At 36.5% G+C, this 23,184-nt stretch overlaps 1 protein-coding gene across 2 annotated transcripts; it reads right to left on the bottom strand.

The window, feature by feature from the left end:
• Positions 1-298: 298 nt before the first annotated feature.
• Positions 299-17,482, bottom strand: LOC144446675 (uncharacterized). Of its 2 annotated transcripts, none has more exons than XM_078136494.1 (7): positions 17,217-17,482; positions 7,881-8,226; positions 7,396-7,452; positions 6,816-6,959; positions 6,136-6,264; positions 5,164-5,296; positions 299-1,720 (listed from the first exon to the last, which is right to left on the bottom strand). In XM_078136494.1, the coding sequence occupies exons 2-7, from the start codon at positions 8,202-8,204 to the stop codon at positions 1,086-1,088; spliced, it is 1,422 nt and encodes a 473-aa protein (XP_077992620.1). In that variant the 5' UTR covers positions 8,205-8,226; positions 17,217-17,482; the 3' UTR covers positions 299-1,085. The 2 variants fall into 2 exon arrangements, with proteins under 2 accessions (XP_077992620.1, XP_077992619.1); XM_078136493.1 differs by lacking the exon at positions 17,217-17,482 and adding an exon at positions 16,710-16,722.
• Between the last annotated feature and the right edge of the window lie 5,702 nt (positions 17,483-23,184).

The following is a 23,184-nucleotide window of genomic DNA, read 5'->3' as shown; positions in this document are numbered from 1 at the left end:
TCACCTTACAAACTAAGCATAGTTTGATCATTGGAAACTTTTCATTCCTCCGTCTTAGTTGTGGCGGGCTATAAGTTATATAGTTGTCAATACATAGTTACAGTGGCACAGTCTAGTCACGACAATAGACTGGTCTACAGAAAGATTTCAGAAAAAATATACTCTTTGGGTGACCATAAAAAACGTTCTGCAGTAAACATTATATACATTTATTTGATACATTTTAGAAAAATAGAAGCCGAATATACAGGTGTATTATTGTAAATTTGTATTGAAGAAAATTGCTGAATGTTCGCCATCTTCGATTCTTCAAGATGTTATTTTTTTCTGAGTAACAGAAATAAAATGTTATTGATGTATGATATGGACAATTATATTGTATGTCATCAGTTCTTGGTTATATTGCTTGGCTAGTTCATACTAGCCAGTACTTCCAATATTTAGTCCCCAACTACAGTCTGACGCGCACGGTTCCGGCTACAGTTACCTACTGTAGCTATTCACCTATTATGTTATTTTTGGAAACGGGGTCGAGTGTCGTCAAATTTTGCGAGATCTAAATACTACCCGTTTCATGTTTGTGTTCACTGGCTATTGAGCCACACACAGAAACCAACAAATTTACACATGATACAAAACCAGTTCTTTTGCGACATTTTGTCTAAATGATATGAATTAATGTGATACCATACCATGCAGACATCAGCAAATGCAGACATCTAAACATTGACGCCAGATTGTCTGCAACTAGTTACTGTCTTGCACAGTGTAGAATATGTAGTTTTACAGTTATTGGTGTCTGCGTGGTTGTATGAAACAGATATCCGGTTAACACTATTATGAAAGCGGTGGTACATGATATTCGATATGCATTATTTGGATAGGCAGTTCAGACATTCAAGTATTCCTCACGTGCACCCGTCCACTGTTTTCTTTTAGTACTTGAAGTCCTCGTTGCTGTTATCATCATCGAAGTGTTGTTGCTGGGATCATAGTCGATTAATTTTCCGTCTGATTTGCTTGAAAAGTTGACCGAGTAAATAATAACATTATGCACTACAATTTGACCTTCCCCGTCTAATTCTCTACACCAGTTCCTGTTCGTCTAGCAGTGATGCCTTCATATCAGTTGTTACCACTCTCACCGGTTCGGTGGCTGTATCGTCGCTTGAGGGCGTACTTGTCTCTCCGACGATGCTATCGTCATTTGGAATGTCTTGATCAGTTTGGGAACCCCGACAGTAGTCCGAGGAAGATATGTAGTTTGGTAAGTCCACATCGACATTTTGCGAGCTTTCAACTGTAGAAATTTGCACATTGCTCAATACATCGAATTCATCGGCAGATGTGTTTTGAGATTGTGGTATTTGTGGTCTCCCACTCAATTCTTCAACGTCTACTTGTGATGAATCTGTAATCTCTTCCCTCGTATCGTCACCAATCTCAAAAACTTCATCAAATTGACAATGGTCGTATTCATTTGTTTCGTTCCGTTCGTCTCCATCTTGTTCCGAGTCCGTCGTTACTGATGAATTCCTACCCCTTTGTCTGGCATCACTGTTTCCCAGGAGGCAATGCGCTGGCAGCAGACCTGTGTCATCTACAGCTGGTGGTGAAGTACTTGAAAGTGGTGGAGTGTGAGGCTGCGATCGTCGAGAGTTCAATGCCGACATTGTAATATCAGGAGCAAATCCTTCTTGCGTACTTGAAGTTGGTAGTACTATTCAATACAAATGCAAAGAAACACGTATTACAGCCAAGATCTATCAATACACCGGTAAGGGAGCGATCAGTTTTTACGGCCGGGGTGGGCCGGTGACTTTTTGTTCATGTTATACTTAAAAATAGTGACCCCCTGCAATTCATCCATAAAACAATCCACCCCCTCTGACAAATAAAAAAACCCACAATGACCCCCCATCTGTTGACAAGAAACACTCTTTTTGTTCTTGCAAAAGACACTCTATTCCCAAAGCATAATACCGCACACTGCATAGTTAATTTTACATGTTACATTTTCAGTAATTTTAAGTGTATCTGGCAAATTGCTAACCAAATTCCATTGCTTCACATGTATAAAGCTCTTTAGATAGGAACCCTATGAGAAGTTTGATTGTCTGTTCACGGACATACAAAATATTCATGGTTTAGTAACCAAAGTTCTAGGATATCTCTTAGATTGAGTGAACTATTAATATTGATTAATTCAGCTAATTATCAAGTATAATATTATAAATTGAATTAATATACTTGTAAACCCATGTCAATAATTACATAATGGTGTACTTGCATCATATAATGAACTGTTTGCATCATATAAAGATATGTTCACATCATATAGTTAATATATTGTTTTCTTTAGACTTAAACACAACTGCGGCTTTCCACACATGTACACGTTTGCACTCTCAAGGCACTTGTTTGTCCTGTTCATAATTGTTCAGTTTAATCATGGCACTGATTCAACCCCCCCCCCCCATTCATTGACCACTCTGCTAATTTTAACCAAAATATTTGTGAAATGTTTTGAATAATGAAATGTGATAACTGTCATTGGTTTCAAAATAAAAATTAAAAAATGTCATAAAAATGTTTTCTGTACTACAGCAGTTTCTAAACTAGATTACTAATTCAATTCACTTACTACTGGCCGCTGAGTTTCTAAACTAGATTGCTAATTCAATTCACTTACTACTGGCTATGTTGCTGACAACATTATAGCGTTGAAAATAAATACATTCTAATACCAAGGAAATGTAATATTATGATCTGCTGACAAAATTTTACTCGCAGTATACAGTCACTAAATGTGAATACTAGATATTCCAGGGGAGATGTAAAATCTAATTTTCCTCATAACTTTGCACCATGTCAGTACTATAGAAGTCCTGGCTACAGTATGTAGCCCTTTACTAGATCATCATCAAACAAGTCTGTGTTTATAACTTTGTTTATCAGTCATTCACATAATATATATTCTCTGAGAATCCAATTAATATTGTGTTCACCTTGGAATATATTTCTTTTTTGATAGTTTATGGTGTAAAACAATAGCAAGACAAACGGGGGTTTCACATATAACCTGTAACATGTATTAAACTTGGTGATGGTCACAGGTATCAGAGAAGAAGTGGAACACAAGCATAGAAAAGTAATTTTTGATAAGACATGTAGTTCGTACTATAGCCATGCCAAGTAACAGTTCAGTAGTTTGTATATGTATGATAAATCAACACATTAGGGGTGAGATCAGTAGGTAAAAAAACTAATTCTTTTAGTAAGGCCTCAGAACCCCTTCCCCACCCCTTTCTAACTAAATTGGTAAAATTGTTGCACACAGCACAATCAATTTCAAATCGGTATGTAGTATTATGTAGTGCTATGAATACAAAGCCAGTATGTAGTGAGGAAAGAATAGTTTTTTTTTATTGGCATATTAAATGAATTTTAGTACCATGCATAACAATTTTTTCCCCATTTTTCAATCTGACTTTTTTTAGAAATGTTTGTATTGGGGTACAAAACAGATTTCATTATAAAATACCTCCTCTCACCCCACCCCACACTGAAAGAATTTAGTTTTTATCCTACATTGAACTATTGATCTCAACCATAAATCAATTTGGGACTTCTAATGGAGATGATTGTAGTTATCATACATTAGATTACAAAAATATATAGGAACTAGACTAACTATATACATGGACATTGAATATCCAATATCTAGACACAGGCTGGGTCAGGCACTTTCAGTCACAGTGTTTGCCACATATTATTTCAAAGTGTCCTAAATTGGTTATGTTTGTACACAATTGCACATGTTCAGGTCAATAGAGGAACATATTTTAGAGCCATTTCTTGTGTGTTAATGTACAGCTACACATGCGAGTTTTTCTACCACAAGATGACACAATGCAACTCGTGGCGTGCAATAGCGAGAAGTCATTTCTGACAAATAACTGTTGCTTAAAGGTGGCCATGGTGCAGTGTTGTAACGCCATACAATATGTATGGGATGTATCAAGAGACAGAGTTTATGTTATATTTGAATGTATATTTATAGCTGTTTGTTTATGGTTTATTTTATGCACATATATTTTTTTGTTTAATAGCTCACACAGCGCCCGCAAGTGGCAGCATAGTGGCGCAATGACTAATAAGTATGCATGGCATTCTAAATACTATGCGATGTTTTTTTGTGTGTGTGGTTTTACCAAAGGATGCTTTGCGGTACAATGACTACACATGCGCTTTCTAGGTACGATGTGCAATCTCCACGCTGAGGGCGCTATCTATGATATAATCGTGAGGCAGCCGCTTACAAATGAATCTACCCAGTTGTGCGAGCTTAGGGGCTTTGGCCTAGTTGTGATATGTGTATGGACATTTAAGTACAGGAGCGTGGCTCATGATTTTGTTTAGTTGAAAACAAGGTGACAGTTCTCCCCTTTATTCACTTCGTAAAAAGGATGACCCCCTTTCTTTGAGTCCCAAATTAAGGTGCCCCCTCTCTGATTTGCCGCCCCCGGCCGTAAAAACTGTTTGCTCCCTAACTTTGTTTTGCTTTGATTTATTCGTTAGTATATGAAATTGATACAAACAGGAAATTGAGAATACAGCGACCTCATTCAAATTGGGGATATGATCACCTCATTGTTAAGAGCTTATATGTCCCTTGGTATTCTGTAGAAGTGTAAATCAGGGATGTTTTTCACATATATTGTTCAGACATCGAGGAAAGCAGCAGTGTTCTACGATTAACCGAATAACCTATACCATGTATACCCCAAGGCGATCTGCCCAAGGCACACACAGACAGGAAGTAGAGCGCCACCATGCCAATGTTTGGAAAGGCCTATACTACATTTGAAAGACAAATAGTCGAGAGTTTCATAGTTTGTTTCCTCGTTGGACCTGCAATTCCGCTACACAATCTTTCACTCTTCAACGACGAAAGAGGCTAAGCATGCGCAGTGATTGTTTGATATTATATGATATGATATGAATTTACGAAAGCGGGAAAGTAAGACGAACAACAACAGGGAAAATGTGATACTATAGTTCGACACATTGACACTGTCGATTCCTTTAAAACACAATTCACAATGTCATATGACGTCATCATGAACTCAAAAGGCGTTTGGATTTATCCTGAAAACTTACCCGCGGGAAATAATATCAGCCTGTCGTCTTTATTGTTCACTAATGCTTCGTAACTGGGAGGCACTATTAACATAGGTGGATTATCATGATCATAATCATGACTTCGGCCACTTTCGCTACTCAACGTGAATATCTAACCAAAATAAAGAAGTAAAACACAATGTTAAAACACAGGTCCGAAGAATGAGATATCACAATTCCTGTCCTGAAACGAGATTTTACTACAGACTCAGTATTTCAACTTCAACAATACGGCAGATATTCTTCTATTCTCTCGAAGGTTTACATTCTGTATGTCACCGAGGTGTGGAAGTATATGCTCCGATAACTCTATATAACATCTTCGTTAAACTCCACTATGGCCCCTCCTTTTAAAAAAAAACCCGAGACTATTTTTTTCCAAATCACACCGATCCGTGCTTAAGTCTTTGATATAAAAGAAATGTACTTGAATTCATTGAATTTATCCAACGTCTTGCATGCTGTCACTTCTTTTATAGCTTGTCTGCCGTTCGTTCGAACCACGAAACGGACGACTGCAAAATGACTAGTTCAGTATTGCCTAATATTATGTTCCACTTACGCTGCGGTCAAGTCGAAGGAACGTAAATTAGACATTTATATAAATACAGAGTGTATAGGTAGTTATGTTATGTATGTATGTATGTATATATGTATGTATGTATGTATGTATGTATGTATGTATGTACGTATGTATGTATGTATGTATATGTATGTCTCCCCCCCTCTGTCTGTCTGTCTGTCTGTCTGTCTGTCTGTCTCCTCCCCTCTCTGTCTGTCTGTTTCTCCCCCTCTCTCTCTCTCTCTCTCTCTCTCTCTCTCTCTCTCTCTCTCTCTCTCTCTCTCTCTCTCTCTCTCTCTCTCTCTCTCTCTCTCTCTCTCCTCTCCTGGCATATTCTTTCAAGCCATTGGAACTTCAAATTAAACATGTTAAATTAAACTGTTTCTTACCCTTGAATGTTCAGTGTTAGTACAGCAATCACATAGCTTTCGACATGCAAGACCAGAAGTTATGAATGCCACAGTAGTGTAGGAAAACGACACTATAATAATAAAGATATTCACTGCCATTCTTGACCCCTAAATAAAAACAAAATAAACTATTTTAAAACTTAACCACAAATTCGAAAGTTATGTTGCAGACATATCTTTTTTCTATTATATATATATATATATATATATATATATATATATATATATATATATATATATATATATATATATATAACTCGGTGAGTATCAATCTGCTAAGACAGTGCTCTATACCGCAGTGGCAGGGCAGAGTTGTCTGACGATCGCATTATGCGTGAAACTCCGAGTTACAATCAAGAAAGAGTTCCAGTACTACCAAAACTATATATATATATATATATATATATATATATATATATATATATATATATATATATATATATAGGTTCACTGTTTGAACATTCTATATTTTCACATGTCCTTGTCACAGGTATCCATTTAGAACTTCTTTATTACATTCAGGCTACACAAGAATAGAAAAAAACCTTCATGTGTGAAACGATAATTAAATGAAAAAAAAGCCTTAATACGAAATGCAGGTATTTTTGCCTCCTGTGATTGCATAGAGAAGTACAGATGCCATGCATGTATCAACTTACAATAGAGGAACAGGGGTAGTCATTGTAAATGTTACAGTCCTTGGGGTCGAAGTAGGCCTCTTGTGAAGCAGCCAATGAACCGACTACGATGGGAAGCAGTGTTAGACTAGCAGACAAACAACTCAAAACCATCGATATTGTGATCTTAGGGAAAAGAGAAATTAGATAGAATTTACGTTTAAAAAAACATAAGGGATATTCAAAGTAACGCTCCCGGTCTCATGTATCTGCTCGTTTAGTTGTTTTGTCATGATTGTGCGATCAGTTTAGCCCTCATGTGTGCATCCATTTTCCGATTCGGTTGCGCAAAGCTAAGGCGTATTTAAACACAATAACCAGGTCTCATTACAAGAACGATCAGCGCTATAGCAGACACATACAAACTAATTGGTATCGATTTCATCAATTAAAATTACACATAATTTAAGTTGTATTCGTGAAATGATATTAACTATTCGGTACATGGTATCTTCACAAATAACTTTGTTTTAGTTAAGGTAGCAATAATTGAAATTCTCCACCGAGAATTATAGCAAAACTGAAATGTGGCAAAAATACTCTGGTATATACGAATACGTACCCACTTATTGTTCCGTATCTGAACAGCCCCAATACACCCAACGCCAGATATTATGTACTGGAAATTAAAAAAGAAAAGAGAACGTTTGATTGTGCCGTTGAGGGCGCTCCCCAAATGGAATTTGTTTTTAGTGAAAAACGTTTTCTGGTAGGTTATAGAATACATAAAACAATTAATCCCAAACAAAAGAGTGATCCTATCTAATCTATATATGGCTTCACTGATATGATAGAACTAATTCTGTACTTTGGCCACTGGCCTAATTATGATGTTTGAACTTAAATGTGAGAATCGTGGTTCAAGTACATTTGGAGAGTACCCACAACGATGAATATTGTCGTACGCCAAATTATGTAACATTGTCAATGAAAGTGGTTATACATACATACATACATACATACATACATACATACATACATACATACATACATACATACATACATACATACAGTAAAAATGAAATTAGTAACTTGAAGTGTACTCACTAAAACACCACACCAGATCGGTATACACAATTGCCATCCAAAGGTACGTAGAAATACAGTGAGAAAGCCGAGAGCAATGCTGATTGTACCTAGTACTATCTGACTTATGGATAAAAACAGATGTAGACGTTTATTGAAAGATGGTCGCAAAGTATAAGTTGATCTCCTTGGCCGTTCTGGCTGTGTCTGTAATGGTGACGGTGGGTTCTGCCATGGCCCACTGTCGAAATCGTCCGGAAACGGTGGAGGCGCTTCGTTGGGTGTCGTAGCCTGTGGCAATGATTCAGATAAGTGTCTGTGAAGTGATGTTGAGCCGACCTCCATGGCTTTTGAAACTGGTGGAATTCTGGAAAAAAAAGATTTGCCAATAATGAAAAAATCCCAGGGAAACCAAGATAACTATAAAATATGTCACATGTCACTCCTAGGTAGTCTAGTTCCTATACAGTATCGCTACGACCATGGACGTGTACTTCCATGCTAGGGTTTGGGTTAGCAACCAGTCTGGTCATCCAGACTACTCTTAGGCCACTGTATCGACCTTTGGGTAGTTTTTTATTTATTTTTGTCGCACCTGCCGGTTATAACAATAATTCACATAATAACCAACCGTTAGTAGTCACCGTATAGTTTTATCAAGGAAGCTTTTATGGCTTGAAATTAATCTTGTAAGATTTTCCAAGTCGAGAAATCGTTATTCCATAGGATAACAGGAAATCACCTTGACCTATTATCACAAATATATTCTTGTATGTACAAATAAATCTTTACTTCTCATTTCCTCATTATGGTGCATTATACTTCCAGAATATTGAATATTATGTAGCATGCTATTAACTTCTCTTTTTTGTCGATGACTGCAAACATTAAAGTGTTCTACAGTAGGGCTAGTTTTATATTGTTACTCGTTGTAGACACCAGATATTCATTATAACACGTTACACGAGAACTATATATACCTTGGATATCTCTTAGTTCGGCGTCCTTAGTCAAGTTTTGTTATATATATGATGTGCATTTTTGCTGTAAAGAGACAACTGAAATTGTACACCTTCAACCATCATCAATCGAGTGCATAAAACACATGTAATAAAAACCATTTTACTACACACAAAAAGATGACGTTGTACTCTTCAGACTTTCCATCAATACATAACTTCAAGTTCGAATCCCAATATTACTACATTAATACTACCACGTGGCCGGAGTGGGAGTTGGAGGGAGAGGGTTAGAGGGAGGGCGTCCTCCCATAGAAACGTACAACTAGCGCATATGCCGCCCAAATGGGCCACTTTTTCACGAATAAATCTTAAACATGGGTCGATTTTTTATCAGAAAATTTCTCACGCGGTTGTTACCATCGGTAACGTCTCCACGCTCTAGAAATATCTTCACCACAGTATCAGAATGGTGGTAATTGACCCGTGATGACTGAATGAAAATCCCTAACAATGGACATATTTTTGGATCATATACCACATGGGTAGATGTTTTGAACAAGGACGGCGCATCCTGTCTGAAAATTAGAGGTGTAACCCCCCCCCCCCCGAATACCACCGACCTTCATACATTTACATTGTATTCTAGGTTGTTATGAAGAACTAGTCAGAAGTACTAATAAATATGGCTGTTAGGCCAAATATATATATATATATATCTGGTTCTGGTCAGCGCGCGCGTGCCCTGAATACCCTCGCGTCGATCCTTTTTTTTTCGATAATTTTTGCTTTCCCAATTCTTATTTATTCCTGATATCACTGAGGAGAACAAGCAGCTGAAATCTACTCTACATGCAAAGACTGCTTAAATACAAAGCCTAAACTGCTTCGAAGAAAAGGGAAGTTTTTCAAGAGATAAATATGATAGAACCGAGTATTTAAAGTGTCAAAAAATGTGTATTTACTAATTTGCAAAAAAAAATATAAAAAAAATTAGGAAAAAAAAAATTGGCGTCGTCGCACCAGTTTAGAAAGTTTACCCTGACCAGAACCAGATATTTTTTTGGCCTTATAGGTATCAAATGCCCCCCGCCCCCATTGTGACAATTGGTTCACTTTGTCTCTAAAAGAGGAGGTTCATGCAAGAGAGATCGCCGTGTTGTTTCCCCCCATAAAATATCGGCCGTGTTTGGACAACACTTACATAAACTTTAGTGACTTGTATACTTTATACGTAGGTGTGATGATGACGTCATTAATTGTATGTAGACCCATTTCAGTTGTTTTATTGGTCCGGGCATAAAATTGTTATCACCATTGTGTGTACATTAACACATTCAGTACTCTTTCTCATAAACACGAAAATCAAGAAAGTTGATCATTTTACGGGCAATATTCTATTCCTTTCAAAACAACCCCCAATAGTTTCAAGAAAAGTCTCCTAAAGCCGAGACAGTCTTCATCAGGGCATGAGTCGACGAGAAAGTGAGGGATCGATGTGGAGTAAGAAATGGATACTCAAAGTTGTGTCCTGCATTCTTAGATGAGACATACGACTGCAGCGAACTAATAGCCAGGCGCACACAAGAGCACGTTAGATATTTGGCTCACGGCCACGAATGACCAAAATCTCATGACAATTTGCCCGCACACGAGAGGAACCGGCGTGAGGAAATTGCAACAAGTGAAATTTTGCTCAGCTGATTGCTCTAGTGTCCGTCTAGTGTGCGCCTGGCTTAAGATAGACACAAGCTACAACTATATTGCTGTAACACTTACATGGATTTTCTAGACTGATTACACCAGTCTTACACTGTATAACATTGAATGTGGTTGCGGCCACTTGAGGAAAACTTGCCATCAGAGACGTCAACCTCCTGTGAGTGTAATGACACACATCAATAGCTTATACCAGTGTGTTGCAACAATAATTTTAGTACTACCATGGGCTTCTAAGTATACAATAAACTCATGTTGTAATTATAAGGTCATCAGGAATAGTATGACCACTGATAGTATCTCGAAGTGGCGTAGTACAACACACACATCATGTATTTAATACTATCTGTTGACCTGAATTGCTTTATTTGAATGATTCTATTAGCATTCTTATTTCCACAGTAGTCTAGCTGTTAGAACTTCGGACTTTCTTTTGATATTATGAGCGACCGAGAAGGTTGCAATCGAGGGTGTTTACGCTGTGCACCTGGCGTACTCTCCACCCTCGACTTTTGTTCGGCAAGTTTCGGAGCTCATAACCGAGACCTTATTACACGATTTTGATGTCGAGGTGCTAGTGTTTTTTTGTTAGCTATTTGGTATCACCCTATCGTGGACCTCTTCGCTTGGTTGATTTCAGCTCTGTCCTCATAACATATAAAAAAATATAGACAGGATATGTAGGCCATGGGCTACTCGTGAGTTTGATCATGAAAATCCCTATACCAATTACCATGGTGTCAATTTTTTCATTGTAGACACAGTTTCGTTTAAATGTAATTCTAGGTGTTTTCACATTGATCTTTGTATTGTAACTGCAATTTTACATTGTCACAAACCAGACCTGTTATTTCTTCCGCGACACGGCTTGGACGGTGACGTAAAAGAGGCTGTGATTTACGACGATGCAATTTTGCCGCCGGGTTGTCTTTTATTCCTATGTATATTTGCTTTGGGGTCCTTGTTTATAGGTGTTCGTCACCTGTGTGGACTGCCTGATTACATACATACATACATACATACATACATACATACATACATACATACATACATGCGTACGTACGTACGGTACGGTACAGTTCGTGTACATACATACATACATACATACATACATACATACATACATACATACACACACACACATACATACATACATACATACATACATACATACATACATACATACATACATAAAATGAAATATATAGCTGTAGCGTTATTTCTGTTCGTGAACTTTTTATTGTAACAGGGTTTGCGCTCATAAACTAACCCCAAAGCGATAAAGAGCTCAAAACACTGCAATTATTGCAGTTAGAGAGAACATGGCCGAAATCAACGAAGCGAAGGGTCTATGAGCTGCTGAGGCAGTCGTGGCATTGTTCGAAGTCGGAATTTGACATATTTGCATAATAAAAAAAATGATAATGAAAGACAAGTGTCAACTAGTGTAAGACACGAGGAAGTTGTGTGTTGACATCGGTAACCTTTGACCCTTACAAAATTATTAATTGAATCGCCCTATGATTGATGGGCAATGATTGTTTACCCAACGTCTTAACTCAAACCAGCACAATTGAAGTAGCTGCCATTACTTGGCAATGTTTCCCCATTCCATCCGGTCCAAATGTGAACAAAGTGCACCACACGATATGCCACCCTAACGGATCACACAGTCAAAATGGAGACACGTTCCTGGAATTCGAAGAATTGATTAAAGAAAAGTCCACAGCGCTAGCCAAGTTTTTCCGCAATTCAGATACATGTAACTATTTGCAAATTACATGAGCATAACCCAAAGCAAATGAGTAGGGTGTATGATAGTTACTTTGGAGGGCGGGAGGGTGACTACTAGGGAGGTGTTGTTTTTCCCTGATATAGTATACACTTATTCAAGTCTCGCTCATTACAGAAATAATAAAATATTCAAAATATTCATATCGTGAGATCATAATTCCCTTCCGGTAGCTAGTGCAGTGGCGTGATCTTGTCAACTGCCAACGAAAATAAATTAAAGAGCGTGCATTTGTGTTGTTAAGAGGGTTATAGATCAACTCGTCAAAGCTGTTAACACAATATTCGATAGCAGATTCAATAAAAGTTTATTATATTCGTGATATATTGAAATAGATTTCTACAAATATGACTTTATTAATATTGTTCAAAGAATGTCGTGTTTCGAAAGTTGTGATTCCTTGTATAGGGGCCCTAAAGCACGTTTGGATTGATTTCAACAACGTAGTCATATCATCTCATTGGACAACCAAAATGTCGATGACCTCTCTGAAATGGGGAAATTGGGTAGGATTAATTGCTCTGGATATTGTTCAACAATCCTAAGAACTTCGTAAAAATGCGGGCATTCTACATACATGCATTTAGTACACTGTATCAAAACTGATTGACTTATATGGAACTGTATTTGACAAAACACACACACACACACACACACACACACACACACACACACACACACACACACACATATATATATATATATATATATATATATATATATATATATATATATATATATATATATATATATATATATATATATATATAACATGCGAGCATAAAATATTTCTATTACAATTACAGTAGGTTGTGTATACTACATCTTCGGTAAGTGTTTTCCCCTTAGATTGTAGTACATGGGGGCAAATTGAAATGAAATGAAATTCATTCTCAACGTATGTTGACATAAAAAGTTTGCATAAAAACGCTCTTCAAAATCGATACCCTGTGACCTGCACCTTCCTAAACTACCAGTCAAGGCCCAGAGCATCTCAAACTGACTAACGCCCTACGAAGCTTTAGATCCATATTTAAAGTCAGTTAGTCTTAATCGTAAGCTTAAAACTTGGAGAAATACGGAGTTTATCGTTAGAACACGTTTCTGGTCATTATTTTAGTTTAAACATAATTTGCCTCGGTCATGATTTGACAGGTATCAAAGTCACCGGGTCCTACAAAAAAACATTAGTACTTCTCCGAACCCATGTTTAAATACTTTTGACATGACTCACCCAAGATTCCCTCTTGTTGTTGTCGAGTGTAACTGCCATATCGTAACTTTAATTAGCTACTAACTCTGTTTTGTGACATTTTACCTAAGAGAGCGTTTTAACCAATGTGTTACTAATTTTTTGACAGTGTGTATGTAGATTGGACATTTTTTCACAATCGCCGATTAAAAACGCACACACACATCAGGCGATGTTGACTTAATAACACAAATGAATCTTTTACAGTATTTAAGTTGTATTCCGAGTGATACTGATTATAACCCCAATTTTCTGCACCATAGGTAATTAATAATAACGGTAAAATTATTGTATCAATTTTTGCATGGCAAAGCAGTCGTAATCTGACCATACAAAAGATATTACCCATGGCTTTCCTGGCTTGATCTGAGTGTTGACACTGCTTTGCTCCAAGTATTTCTACTTGACAACATCAGACCAAGATATTTATATTAACTAACTGTTTTCATTCGTTCCCCTTTGAATACCAACTTTTTTGATCGTTGTAAATTAAACCAACTGGTGAATCACTAAAAATGGTTACATCGTCTGCATAAAGAAGTGAAAATAAATCATACGTATTTGAATACTTTGGTATCTTGAATTGGTTAACATACTATTTAATTCATTTATGAAGAGAGAAAATAAGCATGCACATCGCCGTTGTACTCCGATGGAGCACTGGAAGTAATCAGTAATACCTCCGTCGTGGCTTCACACAGGAGTTGACCTCTGTATACATTGAATTTAAAATACAGAACATCTTTCCCCCGATCCCCTCTACAAGCAAAGCGTATACAACAACAGATTATGATTTACCGAATCGAAAGCCTTACTAAAATCGACAAAATACAGTACAAATTGATAGATTTATTAAAAGTTAATAATTTGGGTCTGTATGCAGAAAGACATGATTCCAAATCCCAAGAGGGTTCTTAGACATTCTTAAATTTCATTTTGACCAACATATAGTACAGGTATGTGGTATTGAAGATACTATACTTCAAATTCCAACAATGTAATCAACTGTATATGGATGATCGCAATCATCCAGGTATGAAGTTAATAATGAAGTAATTACAATCCATCCCAGGGCCATTGGACTTGGTGTTGTTTCGAATGTCAACAGTTTCTCGTCCTATCCTGGACGCTTCTTCTTGCCGACTGATGATAGGAGGTGAAAATGTTGTCATTCAAAACAACACCAAGTCCAGTAGGATATATAGATTGTAATTACGTCTTTATTACACATGTAATATAGTCAGCTAATATTGTTGTCAGAAGCTGAAATCGCAATAGTTCTCCTGTAAAAAGGTCGAATAGGAGCGGAACCATTCGGAAATCCTGCCATGTTGGTTAATCACGATACATTTAAGAATCCAAAAATATCTTCACGGTACATAGGGTAGAGAAACCAACGTATATGTCAAAAATATTGTCCCGGCCAGAACACACTGTGCATCCGCTGATGCAATGAAAACGTACGCTAGTTTAATAGCTAGCCTCAAAATGACAGCAATGTCGACCATGGTTGCAAGGGACGACAAAGAATGTATACAGGCCTTGCTACAAAGGAATATTTATAGCGAGAACAACATTACTATATGCATGATATGTGGTGAGTATTATACGTTTAAAAACTACACTAATCGGAAAACCCCATTGAGTAATGGTCTGCATGTTTAATCTCTTAAGCAACTTTGGGAATTGTTCTCAATTACGGATGTTATTTCAGTGGTGGATTTCATGATGGGGTGATTTCTGTTTTCCAAGCATACTTGAGTATTGTCATTTTATCTTTCTGTGCATAGCTGTGTTGTGAAACAAATAGTTTGTCCATTTTTGTATTGCAGCAGTAAACTACAGTAATTGCTCATGGAGAAGCTCACTGTTTGACTGTGTTATGCAAGGTCGAATAGTGATCATGACGGCTAGTACTTGTATGCTTGTCTGTGCTTTTAACAAAGTTAACGCGCTTGCTTGCATATACTGATCAACACACACACATACATACATACATACATACATACATACATACATACATACATACATACATACATACATACATACATAATATATAATGGCATTGTTTCGGATATATTCTAGTGTTTACGTAATATGTCTTGCCTATAAATACCTTGATAAAGAATTTTTATTCGAAACGTTGGATTTTACATCTATTTATTCGGATTGTCTCACAAGTTCCTATTTCTACATAGTATACATACATACATACATACATACATACATACATACATACATACAGACAGACAGACAGACAGACAGACAGACAGACATACATACATACATACATACAGAAAATACATACATACATACATACATACATACATACATACATACATGTACATACATACATACATACATACATACATACATACATACATACATACATACATACACAAAGACACACACACACAGTACATACACACGTGCGCGTGCTCCCGCAGCATACTCATCGCCTCTGATGATGATAATGAATTAGAACACCATATAATGCCATCGTAATTTGAGTGCACACAATACTATCATTAAAACTATGTACACAGTTTAGTATCTATGGACAGGTCAGCATGACAGTATCTTACCATGTGATAAACATCATTAGTACGACATGTTTATAATAAGCATAATATATGAGTGAAATCAACACTGTAACCGGATATTCCCTATTAAGTTACTGAGTATAGACAGACATTGAAACCACGGACGTTATTACAGATATATACTTAGAATAAACTCACAACTCGACTGATTTATCGACAAATAGTTTACATCTACTAGAGTGTATGTATGTATGTATGTATGTATGTATGTATGTATGTATGTATGTATGTATGTATGTATGTATGTATGTGTGTGTGTGTGTGTATGTTTGTATGTTTGTATGTATGTATGTATGTATGTATGTATGTATGTATGTATGTATGTATGTATATATGTATGTATGTATGTATGTATGTATGTATGTGATGGAGTGATTGATTATCATTGATGGAAAACTTGAAATGACAACGTTCTGACTGCTAAAATTGGTAGGCTAGCCGAATTGTCGATTATCACGCACATAAAAACTGACAAAACTGACGGAAAAGCAGTCAACCTATCAACCAAACATGGCCAGTACTTACGTTTTCATTCCAAAGCCTGTATAAAGGGTGAGGAGGGGGCGTAGACAGGACTTGTATGTTTTTCGTTACTTTTACCAATTACGTGACCGAAATGTAAAAATCGTTTGTAGGGGTGTCTATAAAACTACAATATAAATGGAAGGTAAGCCCACATGGTTCCATGCCGTCATCGACAATGGTCGCCACGTCTCGCGCAATCCATAACGCACCCCGTCCATATTCCTAAACATATTGAAACTGGACGCCACAGGGCATATGAAAAACAGACCAGACATTATTAGGTATTAAGAATGACAACAATGGACACACTTGGATCTAGAGTCACTGTTTGTTTTGTTTTGAAATGCGCATAAGGGCAGAGGTTACTTCCTTGTTCTCCACATAAGTTTATATGTAAAATGGTTATTGTTTCTGATCACGATGTTTCAGATCCATAAGGGGTTATAAAACCACAGTTAACACGTACAAGACATAAATACAATATATGCATGTATCAGAATTACTTACTTATTGAAGTTTGTATAGAGCGCTGTGAGATACTTTGAGATACGTCGGGGTCCATACACTGCATGTAGGCTATTTTGTTCTTCAGTTCGCGCAGTTTTTAAGTACGTTTACATTCTGGCTTTGATTATGCCCTCCACTTGGTGTTTTCACGCCGTAACTTACAAAGTCTGCTATTGTCCTCTTTTATTGCCTTCTCCAAAAAATGGCTGTCGCGGTAAACCGCATTCATGTGACTGTCCAAAGTCCCGTAACACAAATATGAAAGAGCTCGAGACCTCGGTAAGTGACCTCAGTTTTAAGGTGACGCACTGACCTTTGAACTTTCCTTCTGATCGCTGTTTTTGACAAAGGTGAGTCGTTGTTAGCTTCTTTGCATATATGAACCGACGTCACATGAACGCCCTCAATACATTAGCTGCAATAATACTCTGTATTCAAATTTATACTGAGCTGGTCAAGAAGATGGTAAGGTGACAGACCTAAGCTCGTCTGTTAACAAAGAGTTTCAGCTAAATTTTCCTAATAATAATTCTGTAACTCAGACCACTATACATTACCAAATGGCGGTGTAGTAAGAATTTAGTTATAAATACCCGTGTGACAAGTTCCTCAAGATAACACGATTGAATATGGTATGTAAGTATGTAATGAAATACGGATTGTTGAAAAATATGCAATACTTTGAATTCATCTCATTTCTCTCAGAAAAAATAACGTATATAATATGACATGATATGATATGATATTACAACTTTTGGTTTGTTACAGGATGTACATATATTGGCATGAACGACCCGGAGGAACAACTGAATGAGAAAGTCTAGTGAATATTATTTTTGCGTTGGCGTATATGTGTTGTGTTGTGTTGTGTTGTGTTGTGTTGTGTTGTGTTGTGTTGTGTTGTGTTGTGTTGTGTTGTGTTGTGTTGTGTTGTGTTGTATTTTCGAGTAAAACGATTTGTAAGAGTATTGTCGAAATAGCCGAAAATCAAGCCTGATCTCTTGCATAAAATGTGATCCTCCACCGCTTCCGTTTGTCTAAAACATTCCTATGAAATTTCATGATTACCATGATTTCATGATTCGAAATAACAGCTGATGGTTTACAAACAGAATGTGTTATCAACTTAACACCACATACATACATACATACATGCATGCATATATACATACATACATACATACATACATACATACATACATACATACACACACACACATACATACATACATACATACATACATACATACATACATACATACATACATACATACATACATTGCAATAAAAGAAAAGTGAAAATGCCATGAACACGTGTACGTGAGCAACTATCTTTAGCTTCCGTTATATTATGCATGGCTAGTATACTAAACTATGTTTCAATGTACAGTATATGTTACATGTTTCGATGTTTCGTAAGCTTATATATATAACTTAGTCACGTGATCGTTTAGAGTACAGGCCGGGCCGTATGTACATGAAGTGTAGCCTTAAGTAGTGTAACTCTTTGGCCACCAATGTCTAATACTTTCCGATCTTGTCAATCTGTGTAACCCTTCGATAACATACGATTCTAAACTAAGACCAGTACAACGTCATATAAAACTATGTCGTCATATTGCTATAGTATTGTATGATTTACAGTCACGTGATATAAAAGTGGTGACTATATCAATAGATCATAAAATAATGACGTTATGTATATTCATATGATTTAGTAATTTAAGTATAGTTATGATTTTATATTTTAAGTATTTTCACTCAAACAGCTTATTAACTCAGCTTGTGACATTGTAAAGCCAGTTATAAAAATGCACCGGTTTATTACCTTGCATCAGTACACTTACAAGAAATATTTACAAACGTTCTCACATGTCATCGGTCATTACTGTTTAATGTTTGGTTGGACGGTAAATTTATTATTCGAACCATTCAAGTCATCACTACAGTAATCTGAGATTATCCTGGAGAGTAAATAATTGAAACTTTTGTAACCTCTCACAAATCGGAATTTCTATAATATAAGAAATTTTGTTGAATAACAGTAATTGTATGAATTTACATGTCACATGTGCAATGTACAACTACCGACATCAGACTTTGGACGAACGGAACCTGTTACAAACAAGGAAAGTAAACAAATGAATTGGATTAAAAATACTTGGCTCAGCATGTTGGAAGTACAGAGACTTGTATTACATTTCATGGTTTGATAAGAACAGTTTTATGGCCTCTTTATGTGTACATAAAATGCCAGGGGAACAGGACATTTGTTAGACTGTCGACAGTCGCTCGCGCCTTTTTTCCCTACGTTTTATCTAAACTTAAGTCGTTGCGGCACTCCGATCCGGCACAATACTACTATAATCGCATACTGATATCGAGGGCCGAAGGCCTGAGCTATCAGTATGCGATTATAGTAGTGTTGCGCCGGATCGGATCGCGGCGACGACTTAAGTTTAGATAAAACGTAGGAAAAAAAGGCGCGAGCGACTGTTGACAGTCTAGACATTTGTTTGTGAATGTGAACTGTTATGTAAAGAGGCTATACAGCTGTTCTTATCAAATGATGAAATGTAATAAGTCTATGTACTTCCAACTGTGCCAAGTGTTATTAATCCAATTCAGTCGTTTAATTTCTCTGTTTTTGTAACAGGTTCCGTTCCTCCACGATCTGATGTCGACAGTTGTGATATATTTGTTCATGAATGTGTGCATTAGATAATAGTTGTGTAGAAACATTCACCCGTGTTTTCTGTGTTCCAGTCTCACGGAGAACCAGTCTTTCCCTACGACCTTTTTCTTCTCTTCAAATATATGTTGTCATCATATCAGAGCCATCACCACAATGTCGTTCTGAAATAGCGTCTTCAACCTGTTTGAAAGACTGATTAGTTGTTGTAGAATACGTACACTTCAGACCACCAAAAATGTTAGGTGGTCATTGTAATTGTGTGGTGTTCATTACACTTATTTTATAATATCAAAAGAAATTATGATTTTGATGTAAAAACTTTGTTACAAATTGTAATCTTTACTGTGACCTTCTCCCCAATTGTCAAAATTCTTGAAGACAAGTCTCGAGCATATGGCAAACTAAGTTTTTATCTGACGATCATAAAACTACGCACAACCACAGTTGTTCTTTGTAGTGTCTTGTTGTGGACTTATTTTTACCATTGTACTACGCAGTTAATTTTCAAAGTTATCCAACTTCCGATGTGATATCCACCACATCTCCAGGGGCTTTAGCCTGGAATCCATACGGATTGGATTTTTCATTTTTACACTGTCTCGTCTTTCCAAGACGAGTGTACAAAATCCAATCCGCATGGATTCCAGGCTACAGGGGCTTCAAAATGGCCATCTCTTTATGTATTATATTTTTACTAACTGGCCATGGCCATTGCATTTGACTTTAGAAACTAAGTAAACGAGATAGAGGGATGTAATTATCGACAAACGAGGTAACTACTATAACGACCACAGTCCATATTAATATTTTATCTTTCTGCTAACTGAAACGATTGAAGGATCAACCTGACCTGTCAACCTGACTGCATATTCAGGTGCATCACATTTTCCGACCATGAGGGGGCGGGCTTCGATACAATTTCTCTCGTCGGGGGTGGGGTGGGGGGATGGGGTGGAGTGGAGTGGAAACGGACACAAGTCAGTTTTAAGTTTAGATGGGTACATCTTGACTTGGCGGAAGACACGAAGTTATTATATACATCGCTTATTGTTTTGTTTTCATTAACATTGGTTATCACCAATTATTAAAACTCGATTATAATTGTTTTTCAAAAAGCAACAAAGCAACAAAAATAAGATTTAGTATATCATTCCATTATAATATCGCAAATCATTTTTTTTTCATTGAGGAGGATACGAAACCAATAAATAGTTTATATAAAAATATTTGTTGTTCACTTCTGAGTAAATTGAACGGTTATATATTAAATGGCATACTGATAAATATGTATAACTACCACGATAGTCCAAAATATAATGTAGTCTTCCTGATTAATTTGATATCTTAAGCTTGAATACCATGCCAGGTTTGTCATCAGTAACACAATTCATCTCATTGTAACTAAAAGTTGCTAGTCCTCAGACTTACTAGAATAAGCATATATTACTTACTATCAGTATTCCAGGTTTAGGACTGGCTAAGTCATTCATAGACAATGAATAGCTCAGGCGTCTCTACTAGCTACAACAGTATCCATGAAATTTATTTTTAATAAAAATGCATATAAGGGGTAATTAGTTGATTTCAAGGGGGGGGGGGGCTGGAGGATTTGGACCCAACAACATTTTATTTCAACCACCATGAACCACCTAATCTTCCATTAAGTTCTATCTCATAACATTCTCTTTATAGTTCAGGTCAAGTCTTTGCTAATATTAATTTCATGTGACTACATCCCTTAAAAGCCCTTAAGTCTTCCCTGATTTTTAATGAAGACGTCCAGCACAAAATATTGACCTAGGCTATACAGAGTAATAGCGTTTAATATTTGTACATACATACATGATACTTTAGAAGTCAAAGTAGATAAATAACATGTACACGGTAACCTCAAGGCAATGTCAGAATCTCTCTTCTCAATTATAATTCATACCTCTGTTACAGCTGCAGAATGTTACAACAAATAAACTAAAACAAATAGTGCTTACGTGAGAAGAGAACTAATTCAGTGTCAAAGTTAGGAGATAAAGTTAACTTGTTTCGCACTTCTCCTAAATCTACGAACATTAATTAACACTAAAGTCCGAAATAAAAACACTAACCTATGTCTTAACACAACACTTTTACACTTTTCGTCCGGTACATATTTCAGTTTTGTGGCAAGTGATACAATTTCAGCATGTCATCATTCACGGCTATCCAGTGCTGTTTTGAAATGATTGCATGGTTTTGTTTTAGTTTGTTTTGCTTTAAATCAAAGGCTACTTCCCATCCCCGTTATATCCTCGGTTGTTATATATAATTATATTAGCCTATGATATATATTTATGAGATGTTCGGGGTATGTTGAATTCCAAAGAAAACAAACATTTAGTGTATACATTTTGTTACTGTTACAGTTACTATAGTTCAATTTGCTTTACGTTGGTTTGTAAAGCCTTGCTGATGAACTATACCATACGATATACTTGACAGGAATAAATCAAGGACGGTGGATAATAAGAAAAAGAAAAGCGAAGTAATTTTGATAACTAACATTGGGGGCGCTATCATGTACAGGGGCCTGATCTGAGCATAACAAGCGGGTTTATATACCTACCACATCTAATTGTTAATGCACCATAACCAAATGTTGGGTTTGCGTTATGAATACCACGAGATGGTTAAGTTTCCTTGGTAGTATATAGAATACTGTAAGTACCATTTACATGTAATACAAGTCATTATTCATTTCGCTACTGAATACACAACACGATAATTCGGAAAGGTTACCTTTTAATATGGTCTGGTTTTCCTTGAAAAATGTTCCAATATCTTATTTATTTTTCACTAAGCAATCTAGGATTACAAAAAAACAACAACGAAGTTGCGCATATATTTGAGTCGTCAGCGTTGGAATTGTTATTATATCGCCACCTAGCGACAGCCTCAAACACAAATATAGCTATTCGGAATATATCACTTTTGTGGTTCTATAGACACTGAACACATGCCTTCCTATTTCGGCTTGATTTGATAAAACACTAATTATATACGGTACAGTCTAAGTGAAAACTGTAACATCACATACATTGACAGTGTTCTCTCAGATAAAATAGAACCAACGTGGGAAAAATTGTCTTTTAGCTAGTATATTTGAGAGCGAAAATAAATGATATCAAAGTACATACCGCATATTTATATATTATATGTGCACTGTAGGTCTGTGTTCATACATATCTGTGTAACTTACACAGGCTTACGAGACGGGACAGGTCACCAACACCATGGGCA

This window comes from Glandiceps talaboti, chromosome 15 (assembly GCF_964340395.1).
Source record: "Glandiceps talaboti chromosome 15, keGlaTala1.1, whole genome shotgun sequence".
NCBI classification, from domain to species: domain Eukaryota; kingdom Metazoa; phylum Hemichordata; class Enteropneusta; family Spengelidae; genus Glandiceps; species Glandiceps talaboti.
Note: the sequence above shows the minus strand (reverse complement) of the source record. Positions and strands in the feature narration are given on the sequence as shown.